This window comes from Anguilla rostrata, chromosome 4 (assembly GCF_018555375.3).
Source record: "Anguilla rostrata isolate EN2019 chromosome 4, ASM1855537v3, whole genome shotgun sequence".
Taxonomy (NCBI): domain Eukaryota; kingdom Metazoa; phylum Chordata; class Actinopteri; order Anguilliformes; family Anguillidae; genus Anguilla; species Anguilla rostrata.
This window is the reverse complement of record NC_057936.1, coordinates 60,416,477-60,429,917: the sequence shown is the minus strand read 5'-3', so window position 1 is coordinate 60,429,917 and position 13,441 is coordinate 60,416,477. Positions and strand designations below refer to the sequence as shown.

General features: G+C 51.4%; 1 protein-coding gene across 1 annotated transcript in view; it reads right to left on the bottom strand.

Moving 5' to 3' along the window:
- Positions 1-341: 341 nt before the first annotated feature.
- Positions 342-13,441, bottom strand: part of cubn (cubilin (intrinsic factor-cobalamin receptor)) — a 69,237-nt gene continuing 56,137 nt past the window's right edge. Inside the window, exons 52-67 of the mRNA XM_064334135.1 lie at positions 13,275-13,396; positions 12,221-12,446; positions 11,936-12,123; positions 11,332-11,488; positions 10,905-11,054; positions 10,011-10,199; positions 8,836-8,965; positions 8,233-8,450; positions 5,161-5,366; positions 4,790-4,952; positions 4,178-4,386; positions 3,759-3,903; positions 3,254-3,435; positions 2,310-2,475; positions 1,487-1,722; positions 342-708 (exon numbers count right to left, since the gene is read on the bottom strand). Coding sequence (XP_064190205.1) covers positions 601-708; positions 1,487-1,722; positions 2,310-2,475; positions 3,254-3,435; positions 3,759-3,903; positions 4,178-4,386; positions 4,790-4,952; positions 5,161-5,366; positions 8,233-8,450; positions 8,836-8,965; positions 10,011-10,199; positions 10,905-11,054; positions 11,332-11,488; positions 11,936-12,123; positions 12,221-12,446; positions 13,275-13,396 — 2,795 coding nt within the window. The 3' untranslated portion in view covers positions 342-600. The remainder of the gene's footprint in view (positions 709-1,486; positions 1,723-2,309; positions 2,476-3,253; positions 3,436-3,758; positions 3,904-4,177; positions 4,387-4,789; positions 4,953-5,160; positions 5,367-8,232; positions 8,451-8,835; positions 8,966-10,010; positions 10,200-10,904; positions 11,055-11,331; positions 11,489-11,935; positions 12,124-12,220; positions 12,447-13,274; positions 13,397-13,441) is intronic.

Here is a 13,441-nt window from a genome sequence, read left to right as displayed (position 1 = left end):
GTATTTGCACAAGGTAAACAATATTGTATGACGGATACTTCTTTTTATTCCAAATTCTTTATTTTCAGATTCAGATTCAGATTCCAGATCTGAATTAAGCAGGATTTCCATCAGTTTCTGTTAACTGTGCCCATAGGTCAGATAAATATGAATAAATATGAATGCTTTGAATAGATAACATTAAGGAAATGTATATATTTTTAAATGCATTCTGCACTGGCGATCAACCATGGCCTCAACAACAAGAGCCAGTCAGCTCTAAATTCTTCCATAAAGTCTGCTGGTTTCTTCATTATAAGAGAATGTCACTGGCAAAAAAGCTTCACAAATTATACGCAAACTCAACACAACACACTGCATTTTATTTTAATAAAAAACATAAGTAAAATATATTTTTAAATTTATAAACAATCATTTATAGACAAATGCTTTCATCAAAAATATTTTTAAATCACATTTTTGACAATTTACATGTTTAAATCTGATTGGTGAGAATGAGTGTGTGTTGCGTGAGTGTGTGTGAGTGAGTATGAGTGTGTGCATATGTGTGTGAGTGTGTGTGTATGTGTATATGCGTGTATATGTGTGTGTGTGATCTCCTCAGCTGCTCCAGGTGAGTCTGAATCCAGAGGGCAGGGTGGAGTACTGCCCCTGGAACTGGATAAAGACTTGGTTGGAGGAGGCGGTGAACGGAGCGATGTTGGTCTCCTGTAGGAAAGTCGCAGAGAGAACAACCTCAGAAAACAGTGAGGCTGGCGCCCCCTAGAGTAAAACCGCAGCAATAACACTCTGCGAAGTGTCTGGGGACCTGCACAGCTCAAATCCACTCCTCACATTATCCACAGTCTCTGGCCTCCTTTCAGCCACCTGCTTTCTTTACGTGTGACTTACAATTCAATGCATTTAGCTATTTTTTCATAAACGCAATTTGGTAAGTTTAGAAATAACGTTAAATTTCAAGTTAAATTTAACATTCCAAACATAAGTATTTCTTTAACATTAAAGCTATGGGAACACGCAAACCCATTCCAGGCCCATGTATACTTGTGTAGTTTGGGAATGTAATTATTAAATTCTGCTTTCCAATACAAACCAATATGGCTCTAGTTGTTAAAGGGACTAACTCAAGGACTAAATTCAGCTGAGCTAACTAAGGTGCTAAATTCAGCCAAGCTAACTCAGGTACTAAATTCAACTGAGCTAATTCAGGTACTAAATTTAGCAGAGCTAATTCAGGAATTAAATTCATCCGAACTAAGGGACAAAAATCTGGAGAGCTAACTCTAGGTACTAGGTGCGTCCAGGTACTAAATTCAGCTGAGCTACAGTAACTAAGGTACTAAATTCAGCTTGGGGGCAGTATACCTGAATGTGAATACATTCCTGTTGAAAACTGCAGCTGAACTTAATCAAACAAAAAAAATGATAATAATGATTGTACTGGCGTGATTCTGGGGGAAGGACCAAAGCAGTCGGGGGTACGTACAGCACCACAGTAGGGTCCCACAGGTGGGCCAGTGGCGTCCGGCCCGTCGTAGAGCTTCAGGTAGTTGCTCTGGCAGTCCCCGGCGTCGTCGATGCTGAACTGGGCGAAGGTGACGGTCACCACACGTCCCACAGGCGCTCGGATGCTCCACTCACAGCGGGAGCCGTTAGCGTAGGTGCCGGGGAAACTGGGACTGGTGAAGGAACCGTGTTCTCCATACAGTATCCCCCCACAGCCTGGAGCACACACACAAACACATATGAATACACACACACACATTACAGTATCCTCCACAGCCTGGAGCACACACACAGACACATATGAATACACACACACACATTACTGTATCCTGCATAGCCTGGAGCACACACACACACATACGAACACACACACACACACACATGTAATACCACACACAGCTACGTATCCCCACAGCCTGAGCACACACACACACACACACACACACATGAATACACACACACATTACAGTATCCCCCCACAGCCTGGAGCGCACACACACACACACACACACACATGAATACACACACACATTACAGTATCCCCACACAGCCTGGAGCACACACACAAACACACACACACACACACATGAATACACACACACATTACAGTTTTCCCCCACAGCCTGGAGCACATACAGACACAGGTATGAACACATGCACTCACACACACACACACACACACACACACACACATACACACATATGAACACACACATGGCCACAGACACACACACACACACACTACTGCATCCCCCACAGCCTGGAGCACTGTCCTGACTGACAGTAACCCCGCCTGCTCGTACCCTGCGGAGAGGAGGCCCAGGTGATCTCGAAGCCATCGCGGACGCCAGAGTAGTCGGTCTTGAAGCGCAGGAAGAGCTCATTGGCTCGGGGGAAGATGGGGTCGGGCAGCGTGCTCCCACAGAACTTCCCCAACAGAGGGGCGGAGCTTGTGCTGCCATTCCGCACCTGCCACACACACACACACACAGGGTTAGGGGACCTGCGCTGGGCAAAAAGGCCGTCCACAAAACTGCCTGACTCAAACAGCAGGTGCGCGTTACTGTAGGTAAGGGAATTTTCCACCTGGGAAATAAACAGACCCTTTAATCCAGACCGATTCACAGAATTTATGTGTTTTCCATCCATTCCCAATGCAGAAAAAAAACTGGAGGGTTCCAGTTTTATCCAGATATCTGATTCGGTGCGACAGTCTTGAGCGAAAGTTTTATCGCGTCAACACGCATATTTCCAGAAACTTCCGCACACTCCCGGACCGCGTCTGTGATCGGGGTTTTCTGGACTCCCGATTAATTCATGGACTCTGCCCACACTGAAATTTTACGGTGTGTCCTGAGATGTGGACGGCCATGTCTGGTAATTTATGCCTAGTGTCTGGACGCCATACCACATTTTACCATTAATAAAACAAAGCACTTACGAGAGTAACCAACTACATGAAAAGTAATTATGTAAGAAAACACAAATGTAAAAATAAAACTCTAATATTTTTGATCAGGAGGTCTGAGGTTCCAGGTCAGGGCACTGTACCCCATGGTACCCACGAGTGAGAGATGTCAGTCTGACGTCAGTCGATAGACGTCAGTGAAATCGACAGTGTTCAGAAATGTAAGCTCGAGTGGCTCAGTCGATGGGGGTGTCTGCTGAGGGGAGAAATGGGGGCTTTGGAAAAAAAGGGGGAGGAGGGGAGGATCCAGGGCAGGGTTGGGGGGGGGGTGTACCCTACCTCCAGGAAGTCGTAGTTACAGGAGGGGTGGTTCTCCACACTGAAGCTGTGGAAGAAGAGGGAGATGGAGCTGTTTTGGGGGGCGCGCAGGACGGTGGTGCAGTCCATGTTGTGGGGGTACACTTCGGGCCATCCCGGGCTCTTCAGGAACCCATAGGCCTGTTCATACACCCTGCTGCAGCCTGCAACAAGCACGACCCAAATGCATTTCTTTTTCTGATCTTCTCTGGCTACTGGCACGCACACACAGACGCACGCACACACACAGACACACAAGCACACACACACACATACACACACACACACACAGACACACAGACGCACACACACACACACACACACACACAGACACACAAACACACACACACGTGCCACAGTGTACCAGCGATCTGATTGTTCAGGCAGAAGCGTGTCACAGTGTACCTGCGATCTGATTGTTCAGGCAGAAGCGTGTCACAGTGTACCTGCGATCTGATAGGTCAGGCTGAAGTGTGTCACAGTGTACCTGCGATCTGATAGGTCAGGCTGAAGCCGTTGCCGGGGGCGAAGCTGTCGGATTTGAAGGTGAGGTGCATGGTGCGCCCGTAGCTGTAGAAGTCGGGGACGTGCGAGTCCGTGCCGCAGAACTTGTGCGTCTGGCCGTAATCTCCCTGTGAGGTACAGGACAGAGTTAACCTCCCCAAATCTCACTCTGTCTCCCTCTCTATCCTCCTGTCTGTCTCACTCCCTCGCTTTCCCCCCCTCCCTCTCTCACTCGCTCCATCTCCCTTCTCTCACCCCCCTCCCCCTCTCTCCCTCTCTCCCTCCCTCTCTCCCCTCTCCCCCTCTCCCTTCTCTCACCCCCCTCCCCCTTTCTCCCCCTCCCTCCCCCTCTCCCCTCTCAACCCCCCCCACCTCTTTCTCCACCCCCCCCCCCTCTCTCACCCCAGGCCAGTCCTTCATCTCCAGGTAGTTCTGAGTACAGCTCTGGCTGGGCTGCAGGTGGAACTGCTGCACTGCGATTTTGACGCTCTCCTGCGCTGGCGCGTCCAGGACCCAGCGGCAGGAGGTGTACTCCGGGTAGGTGCTGGGGTAGAAGGGGGAGGTGATGGTCTGGGCGGAGCTTGTGGCGTTCAGGATGCCTCCACAGATCTCTGATTGACGGGGAGAAGTTACAGATCAACACATTCATCAGAAGCTCTTGACACTGAGAGAGCGGGGTCGGCCATTTTGCTTTGACACAAAGGGCAGCACGTAGACTCTCTCCCACTCTCTCTTGCCCCTCTTCCCTTTCTCACTCTTTTCCCCTCTCTCCATCTCCCTCTATTTTTTATTACTACCAAGCCGCAGGGCATTCACACACAGTCACACGTGCATTCACTCACGCTTCGTACTCGCGGTGGCATGGGGCCAGTGTTCTTTCAGTGCTCAGCGCAGAGAGCTGAACATCTGGCGTGCCTACGGAGTCTGCGGTTTGACTGACAGCGTGATCGACAGCTCAGCGCCCGAGCGCAGAGGGGCTGGGGAGTGGAGGGCGGGTCAGTGGGCGGGGCTTACTGTCGACCGCCCGGTAGGTGGCGTTGAAGCCGCTGAGTGACACGGAGCTGTCCGTGACGAAGCGCACGGTCAGGAAGTTGCCCGTGGAGACGAAGGGGGCGGGGACGGTGCTGCCGCAGAACGCGCCCACCAACGGGAAGTTGATGTTGTCGCCGTCATAAATCTGGAGGAAGGAGAGCGGGAGAGAAAGGGATAAAGAGAAAACAAGCAAGAGAGAGAGAGAGAGAGAGAACAGGGGAAGGCGAGAGCGAGGACTTCACCTTAATGTGTCATGTCATATGGGCAGGTAAATGCACCTGGATGTACAGTTACATCTACAGGTGAGTGAACGTCGATGTAGTCATATGTGCAGGTAACAGGTGAGAGTCTACCTTGACGTAGTCATATCTGCAGATGCTTCCAAACGCGCTCTCTAGGTGGAAGGCGGTGAAGGTGAGGTTGACCACCTTGTTGGTTGTCATGGCGATGGTCCACAGGCAGTCCAATCGCGGCTCGTACCTGCCATCCAGGTCAATGTCCGGAGAGCCGAACCCTCCGGTGGGCGTGCTCAGGTAACCCCCACAACCCTGCTGGGGGCCTGGGGCACGAGAGAGAGAGAGAGAGAGAGAGAGAGAGAGAGAGAGAGAGAGAGAGAGAGAGAGAGAGAGAGAGAGAGAGAGAGAGGGAGAGAGAGGGGAGAGAGAGAGACAGTGAGCAAGTGAGAGCAAGTGACAGAGAGAGAGATTTTTTTATAACTGTACAAAAGCCTGTGTGTCAACAAGTTTTGTTTGTGTTACTGCAGTTCCAACTCTAACCAGCAGGGGTCTGTACCAGTCCATAAAATAAACAGGTCTTTTTTTGAGGAGCGAGAAATGAACTGCCAAACGTCCCCATGTTTATATTACAGTACGTAGGCAGATTAGAAACCCATGTACCGTATATCAAATCCGGAATAGAACCCCATTGGTTCATCAAACATGATCATAACAAATGACTCCTCCTTGGTGAATGTACTGCAGTAGAGGGGGGTATAAAGAATTGCGGTTGAAGAGGGTGCCAGTTCAAATCCCAGGTGGGGCACTGCCACGGTAAGCTAAGACCTGAATCACCAAGCTGTGTGAAGGTATAAGCTGTGTAAGTCGCTCTAAATAATGCGACATGCTGCATGTCTCTGTAGCACAGTGACGGAGAGCTCCAGCTGACGGGGGTGGTTTGTGTTTTGACTGGATCAAGGCAAGTTCTCTGTTGCAGGGCAAGGACCAAAAAAAGCTTTCCAAACAGTCTAACCTAGTGTCCCTGTCCCAGAGCAGACCTGTCCCAAAACGTTCCTGTCCCAGAGTGTCCCTCTCCCACAGCAGCTCTGTCCCAGAGCAGCCCTGTCCCAAAATGTCCCTGTCCCATAGTGTCCCTGTCCCACAGGAGCCCTGTCCCAGAGGTGCAGACCCGGTGGTAAGACTGCATCTGTCTGCAGGCTGCGGGCGTCCGCTGTCGTTTCTCATGAAGAGGAAATGAATCCCATCACGCCCCCCTGCAGCTGTTTCCTCTTCAGTGAGTAACGCTGTACGGCAAACAGATGCTCTGACCACCAGAGACTCGGGATTAATGTCTTCGCTAATGGTGTGTGCATGCGTGTGTGTGTGTATGTGTGTGTGCGTGTGTGTGTGTGTGTGTGTGTGTGTGTGTCTGTGTGCATGCGTGTGTGTGTGTGTGTGTGTGTGTGCGTGTGTGTGTGCGTGTGTGTGTGTGTGTGTGTGTGTGTGTGTGTGTGTGTGGAGGGGGAGTGTGTGTGTGTGTGTGTGTGTGTGTGTGTGTGGGAGGGGGAGTGTGTGTGTGCGTGTGTGTGTGTGTGGGTGGGGTGGGGGGACTGTGTGTGTGTGTGTGAGTGAGTGGTGTGTGGTGGGAGATGGAGTGGGTGTGTATGTGTGTGTGTGTGAGTGTGTGTGTGTGTGGTGGGGGAGATGGAGTGGGTGTGTATGTGTGTGTGAGTGAGTATGTCTGTGTGTGTGGTGGGGGAGATGAAGTGGGTGTGTGTGTGCGTTTGGTGTGTCAGATGATGTAATGCAGCACACACAGAACTCCTGTGCTTCAATGCCCCCCTTACCCCCCCCATCCTTGTATTTTTTTGTTCCTAATTTGCTCTCCCATACATCAGCCCGGTTTCCATGCCGACCTGAGACCCCTGCATGGCATTTATAACGTGGGAATCACAGCAGTCCTCTAATCTCAGAGCAGCCCCCCCCCCACTATTCCTCAAACCCATGCCCCCCCCCCCCCCCCAGCCCCACCCCCGTCCTCTTCAACCCAATGTCAGGCTTATGATCATAAACAAGTGAGTTCCTGTTTCTCACTGCCACACTATACTACATTAAGTAGAAAACTGAGCAGAATTCGTGCCAGATTCAGGATTCAGATTCCTGTCCCCTTCTAGTTGCTGTTTTTTTATTACCCCCCGTTTGTAGTCACATGTCTGATCTCGATATGTTAAAATGGGCCTCTGGCTAAACCCCAATGGATGCGTCCCACCCCCTGCTCGAAAAAAGCAAAAAAGCAAGAAAAAAAGGGAAAGAAAAGAAAAGAAATCTCCGGAACACCAAACGCCACATGGCAGTGATTGGCTGAGGTCGCGAGTGACTCACACTGTAAATATGCCCTTGTGCGTAATTTTACCGCCGTTGCAGATTAAGGGGGGCACAGCGGGTTGAGCAGGCGGTGGAGAATAGCATGTGCGTGAAATCTGGCGGGAAAAGCCTCTCCCACAGCTCTCCCCTGCGCCCAGTCCAGCAAGGATTCCAGAACCTCAAGTAACCCACGGCGACGTAACCCTGACGACCAGCCAGGCGGAAAGGTTTTTCTACCTCAGCTAAAACTTAGACAAGAAAACAGGCCTGCTGGCTGTAGCATAATAAGATTCCTCACACCATCCGACATCTAGGGAAATAATGAATAATTAGCCATTCCTGGTTATAATGTGTTATAAAAGTATTATAATCAGTTATAAAGCTGTTATAAGCTGTCGGCTTTGTCAGTTGCCGTTGCAGTGCACTGCGTCTCTGGTAAGCCCAGGTGTTTTATAGCACTGAGGGACAGTGAGTGCAGGCTAACTGCGCCATTGTGCGCTTCCCTCAGATGCAGAGTAAAGGACTACAGCTGGCTGCCCCGGTGGATTTCGCAGCCTAAAAGCGGAGATCTTTCCTATGAACTTAACCAATGAGAAAGAGGAACTCATCGCTCTACCTACGGTCATAACCCTAAAACGTGTCTAGTTGCCTACCCAACGCCGGTCCGATGATAGCATACCTCATATCTTGGGTAGTAGAACCTGCCTGACATTTATGGGAAATATACAAAGTGTTTCTCAAGTACTCTCACCTGCCAAAAACCTTCTCAGGTGATACATTACTTAGCTCAAAGCTTACTCAGGTAAGATCACTGACAGACTACCTGTCTCAGGTGAGATCACCTACCCAAAGTCTCGCTGTACGTGGCCCTCCAGCCCACAGCCGCCACAGAGCTGTCAGTCTTGAAGACGAGGAAAAGGTGATTGGAAGAGGACTTGAGGGTGGGCGGGATGACACGCCCACAGAACTTCCCCAGCAGCGGGGCCAGGGTGTCCTGTCCATCATACACCGCCACGTAGTCATAGTAACAGGTGGAGGAGGCTTCCAGGTGGAAGGTGTTGAACCTGTAAGGGGCAGGGAAGAGAGACTCGTCAGTACAGGCTGATCAACACTGATCAGTACAACTGATCAATACAGCTGATCAATGCTGATCAGCACAACTGATCAATACAGCTGATCAATGCATATCAATACAGCTGATCTGTGCTGATCAATACAGCTGATCAATGCTGATCAAAACAACTGATCAATACAGCTGATCAATGCTGATCAAAACAACTGATCAATACAGCTGATCAATGCTGATCAATACAGCGGATCAATATAGCTCATCAATACAGCTGATCACTGCTGATCAGCACAACTAATCAATACAGCTGATCAATGCTGATCAACACAGCGGATCAATATGGCTGATCACCCTTGACGCAACACGGTGGACAGACTCACTTGAGATGGACGATCCTGTTGGCCCTGACGGCGATGTGGTAGGTGCAGTTCATGTTGTGGTGGTAGTCGGTGAGGGAGAGGCCGGGGCTACTGACGGACCCGGCAGTTCCGTTGAACACGCCCCCGCACGCTGAAAAAGAGGAGGAGTCTCATTAACACAGCAGAATCGCCTTTCAGACAAACACCGAACCCATAGTTTTTTCCCCCCTGTGCTCCAGATTTGGGACATCCGGCAGGACTTGTAGGCGCCTCTCATTCTCCAGAATCCCTCTCCTCTTCCGCTGTGGTTGGCTTCTGAAACTCAGGCTCCGTAGCCACAAGTACGCAGTGAAATCACCAGTGTTAAATCAACACTTACAGAGTACAGAGTAGGATCATACACTCTCTGTTAGAGTTGAATTAACACTGAACATTTTACCGCGTACAGAGTTCTTTTATTTTACTACTTAAACATTATCAGCACTGTCACTCGGAAATGAAAGCAGAGATGGTGGCTGCTGCTGTTAGTGGTTCTGGGCCCTGTGGGGGGGGGGGGTAATGAGAGACTCCTTTCATATGTGATGAGAGACAAGCCCCCCCTCACTGTTTGGCACAGGGACTTGATTGTGTCATGACAGCTTTAAATGATGAGTGTGCATCAGTCCCTGAGAGGGTCCGTCCTCCAGTGGGACAGCAGGCCCGAGCCTGGCCTCATTAGCCCGCCTGAATCAGCTCGTTGTCCCTCACTGAGCTTTTGCCGGATTCGGCTGGTGTGGGCTGCGGGGGTGGGAGCAGGGGGGGCGTTCTTGTGAACATCTGCATGGGCCTGACAGTTGGTGTGGGGGGTGCGGGGGGGGCAAATCCCCTTTGATTGTGCAAAAAGTGCAGAGTCCACCCATTCTATGCATTCCACATTCCGGAATCAATAGAGCATCGCTCTCTCTCTCTCTCTCTCTCTCTCTCGCTATCACACACACGCACACACACACACACACACACACACACACACACACACACACACACACACACACACACATCACACACACACAACGCACATGCACACACACACACACACACACACACACACCACATCACACACACACACACACACACACACACACACGCACAAACACACGCACACACACACACACGCACACACGCACACACACACAGACCCGTGAGCGGGAGACACTCACGGATGACGGTGTACTCCGCCAGGAAGCCGTTGTCGTTGACTGAGGAGTCGGAGTAGAAGTTGAGCAGCATGGGGCCGAAGGCGGAGAAGTGTCCAGGGATGGTGCTGCCGCACAGCGTGGCCAGCAGGGGGCTGGACTGGGACGCTCCCCTGTACACCTTCACCCCGTCATACAGACAGGTGGAGTGCGCTGGAGAGGGACACAGTCACAAGCACACACTCAGTGTTTCTGTCACACATTCACTCACTCACTTTCTAACTCACTCACACATTCACTCATTCCCTAACTCACACACTCACTCATTCACTCACTCTCTAACTAACCCTCTCACTCATTCACTCACTCACTCACTCACTCACTCTCTGACTAACCCAGACACTCACTCACTCACTCACTCTCTCTCACTCACTTTCACACACTCTAACTCACTCATTCACTCACTCCTACTCACTCAGTCACTCACTGCTGATTGTGTCCATATGATGCTTGTCTGTGACTGCTCTGTACCAATGTCTCTCTATCACAGGTGCTTACCTAGTATTCCATCAACATCTTTAGCAAATGGCCAGTGATTACAGTCAGTGTACTGCTAAATACCACCACCATCTTCTGCCTATCCTCACTGTTCTCTTCCCTCATTCCTCTTTTCTCTCTCCTCCGCTCACTTCTTCTACCCCTCCTCTCCTGACATTTTAAGTCTTCCTTTCCCTCACCCTCGCTTCTCTTCCTTTATGTCTCTTCCACTTCTCCTTTTCACTCTTTGTGTCCCCTCCTCTTTCCTCTCTTCCTCTCCCCCTCTATTCTCCTCTCTCTCCTCTCCTCTTGACTCTGTCCTGCGGAATCCTGGCTCGAGTGTTCAGTCAGGGGGGCGGGGCCAAGTGGACCGTCTCCTACCTTCCACCTGGAAGGTGCGGAACTCAATGATGACCACGGCCTGGGCTCCGGGCTCCACCAGGTAGTTGCAGTTGGAGCGGTGGGGGTAGTGGTCGGGGTAGTTGGGGGACACCACCGTGCCAGTGGGGGCAGTAAAGTTGGCCCCGCACCCTGAAAGCAGAGAGGAACATTCGGTACAAGGTGCGGCCGAGTCATAGCCACTCCAGGGGAGTAGTTGACTCGAGCCCCGGATACCCTGAAAGCATATGGAGGAAATGCGTGGACCAATGCGGAAGTCATCCGGCTCATTTTAAACCTGAATTTTGTGGCCAATGGGTAGTCATGGCCCTAAATGACTGCATTGAGTGTGACTGAAGCATGGACGCAAGCTTTTCTGAACGGTAAAGACGCTGAGGGCGAGGTCAGCCAATCAGCCGGCAAGACTCACGGGACAGGAAGGAAGCAGAGAAGCCTTTTCCGGGGCTCCCGGAGGACTGGAAGCGGGTGGTGATGGCGTTGTAGGGCGCGACGACCGGGCCAGGGGCGGTCGATCCGCAGGCCGTGACCAGGAGGCGGTCATTCTGCTCTCTATGACCCGCCCACACCTGCGGACAACAGGTGAGCAGGTGAGAGTCCCATCGCTCCACCATGAGAACACTCAGATGGTGGGACTCTTACAACACACACAAGGACTGCTTGGAAAATTAGGAGTTATGATCAACCTTTTTAACAATAAAACTAAAAAGATAATATTGTGTATCGTTTCCTCCCAAAACCCAAAGACATGCAGGTTAGGGTAGACGAGGAGGCATTAACAGGGCATTGTTTGATCTGTCCCTAAAAAACATCTCCAGGCCCCAGAGGGAACAGGACCTGTCTCTATAGAACATCTCCAGGGCCCAGAAGGAACAGGAATAGTCCCGATAAAACATCTCCAGACCCCAGAGAAAACAGAATCTGCCCCTTATAAAACATCTCCAGACCCCAGAGGGAACAGGCCTGCCCCCTATAAAACATCCCCAGGCCCCAGAGGGAACGGGACCTGCCCTCACCTTGACGAAGCTGCCCTGGCACTGCCCGCCGGAGTCTGGGATCTGGAAGTCGCTGGAGAAGCTCATCTCCAGGTGGTACCCCTCGTGCCCGATGACCCGCCAGGTGCACTCACTGTTCGGGGGGAAGTTCTGGGGGTACCCGGGGGATTTGATAGTCCCGCTGTCCGCGTGGATCACCCCTCCGCAGCCTGAAAACAGCCAATCATCACCGATCTCCCACCCCATACCATTTTACAGCCGTGAATGATTTCACGCGAGCGTGTTTCACGTATGCGGCGTCCGTACCGGAGGAGTCAGCTGACCAGGTTGCCCGGAAACCTCCCCGGGATACGCTGTGGTCAGCCAGGAACACCACGGCTAGCTTGTTGGACCCTGATTGGATGGTTCCAGGCGAGGTGTCCCCGCAGTACTGACCAATCAGAGGGGACCCTGGGGACCCCCCGTTCATGATGGTGACCGAGTCCCAGGAGCACTGCTGGTGAGGCTCCACTTGGAAATAAGTGAAGGTGAGCTGCAAAGGACGGGGGGGGGGGGTGACTGTCCCGTGTGGCATGTTGTGTGCAAATCGACCTGTCACTGTCCTACGTGCCGTGTGCAAACCAACCTGTGACTGCCCTATGAGTTGTGTGCAAATCGACCTGTCACTGTGCTACGTGCCGTGTGCAAATCGACCTGTCACTGTGCTACGTGCCGTGTGCAAATCGACCTGTCACTGCTGTGTGTACCATGTGAAAACCATCCTGTCGCTGTGTCTATAGGTGCTGAAGCTCATGCAGACTCAGTGTGATGGGTCTATAGGTGCTGAAGCTCATGCAGACTCAGTGTGATGGGTCTATAGGTGCTGAAGCTCATGCAGACTCACTGTGATGGGTCTATAGGTGCTGAAGCTCATGCAGACTCAGTGTGATGGGTCTATAGGTGCTGAAGCTCATGCAGACTCAGTGTGATGGGTCTATAGGTGCTGAAGCTCATGCAGACTCCGTGTGATGGGTCTATAGGTGCTGAAGCTCATGCAGACTCACTGTGATGGGTCTATAGGCTGAACTCATGCAGACTCAGTGTGATGGGTCTATAGGTGCTGAAGCTCATGCAGACTCAGTGTGATGGGTCTATAGATGCTGAAGCTCATGCAGACTCAGTGTGATGGGTCTATAGGTACTGAAGCTCATGCAGACTCAGTGTGATGGGTCTATAGGTGCTGAAGCTCATGCAGACTCAGTGTGATGGGTCTATAGGTGCTGAAGCTCATGCAGACTCAGTGTGATGGGTCTATAGATGCTGAAGCTCATGCAGACTCAGTGTGATGGGTCTATAGGTGCTGAAGCTCATGCAGACTCACTGTGATGGTGTGGCCCTCGGGGGCCTCTAGGAGCCAGGCGCAGCGGCTGGGGCTGGGGTAGTTGTTGGGGTAACCAGGGCTGGCAATCACACCCCCCTCTCCGGTCTGCAGACCCCCACAGTCTAAAGAGGAGGGCGTCCCGTCACAACCCCGCAGTGCTCACACGC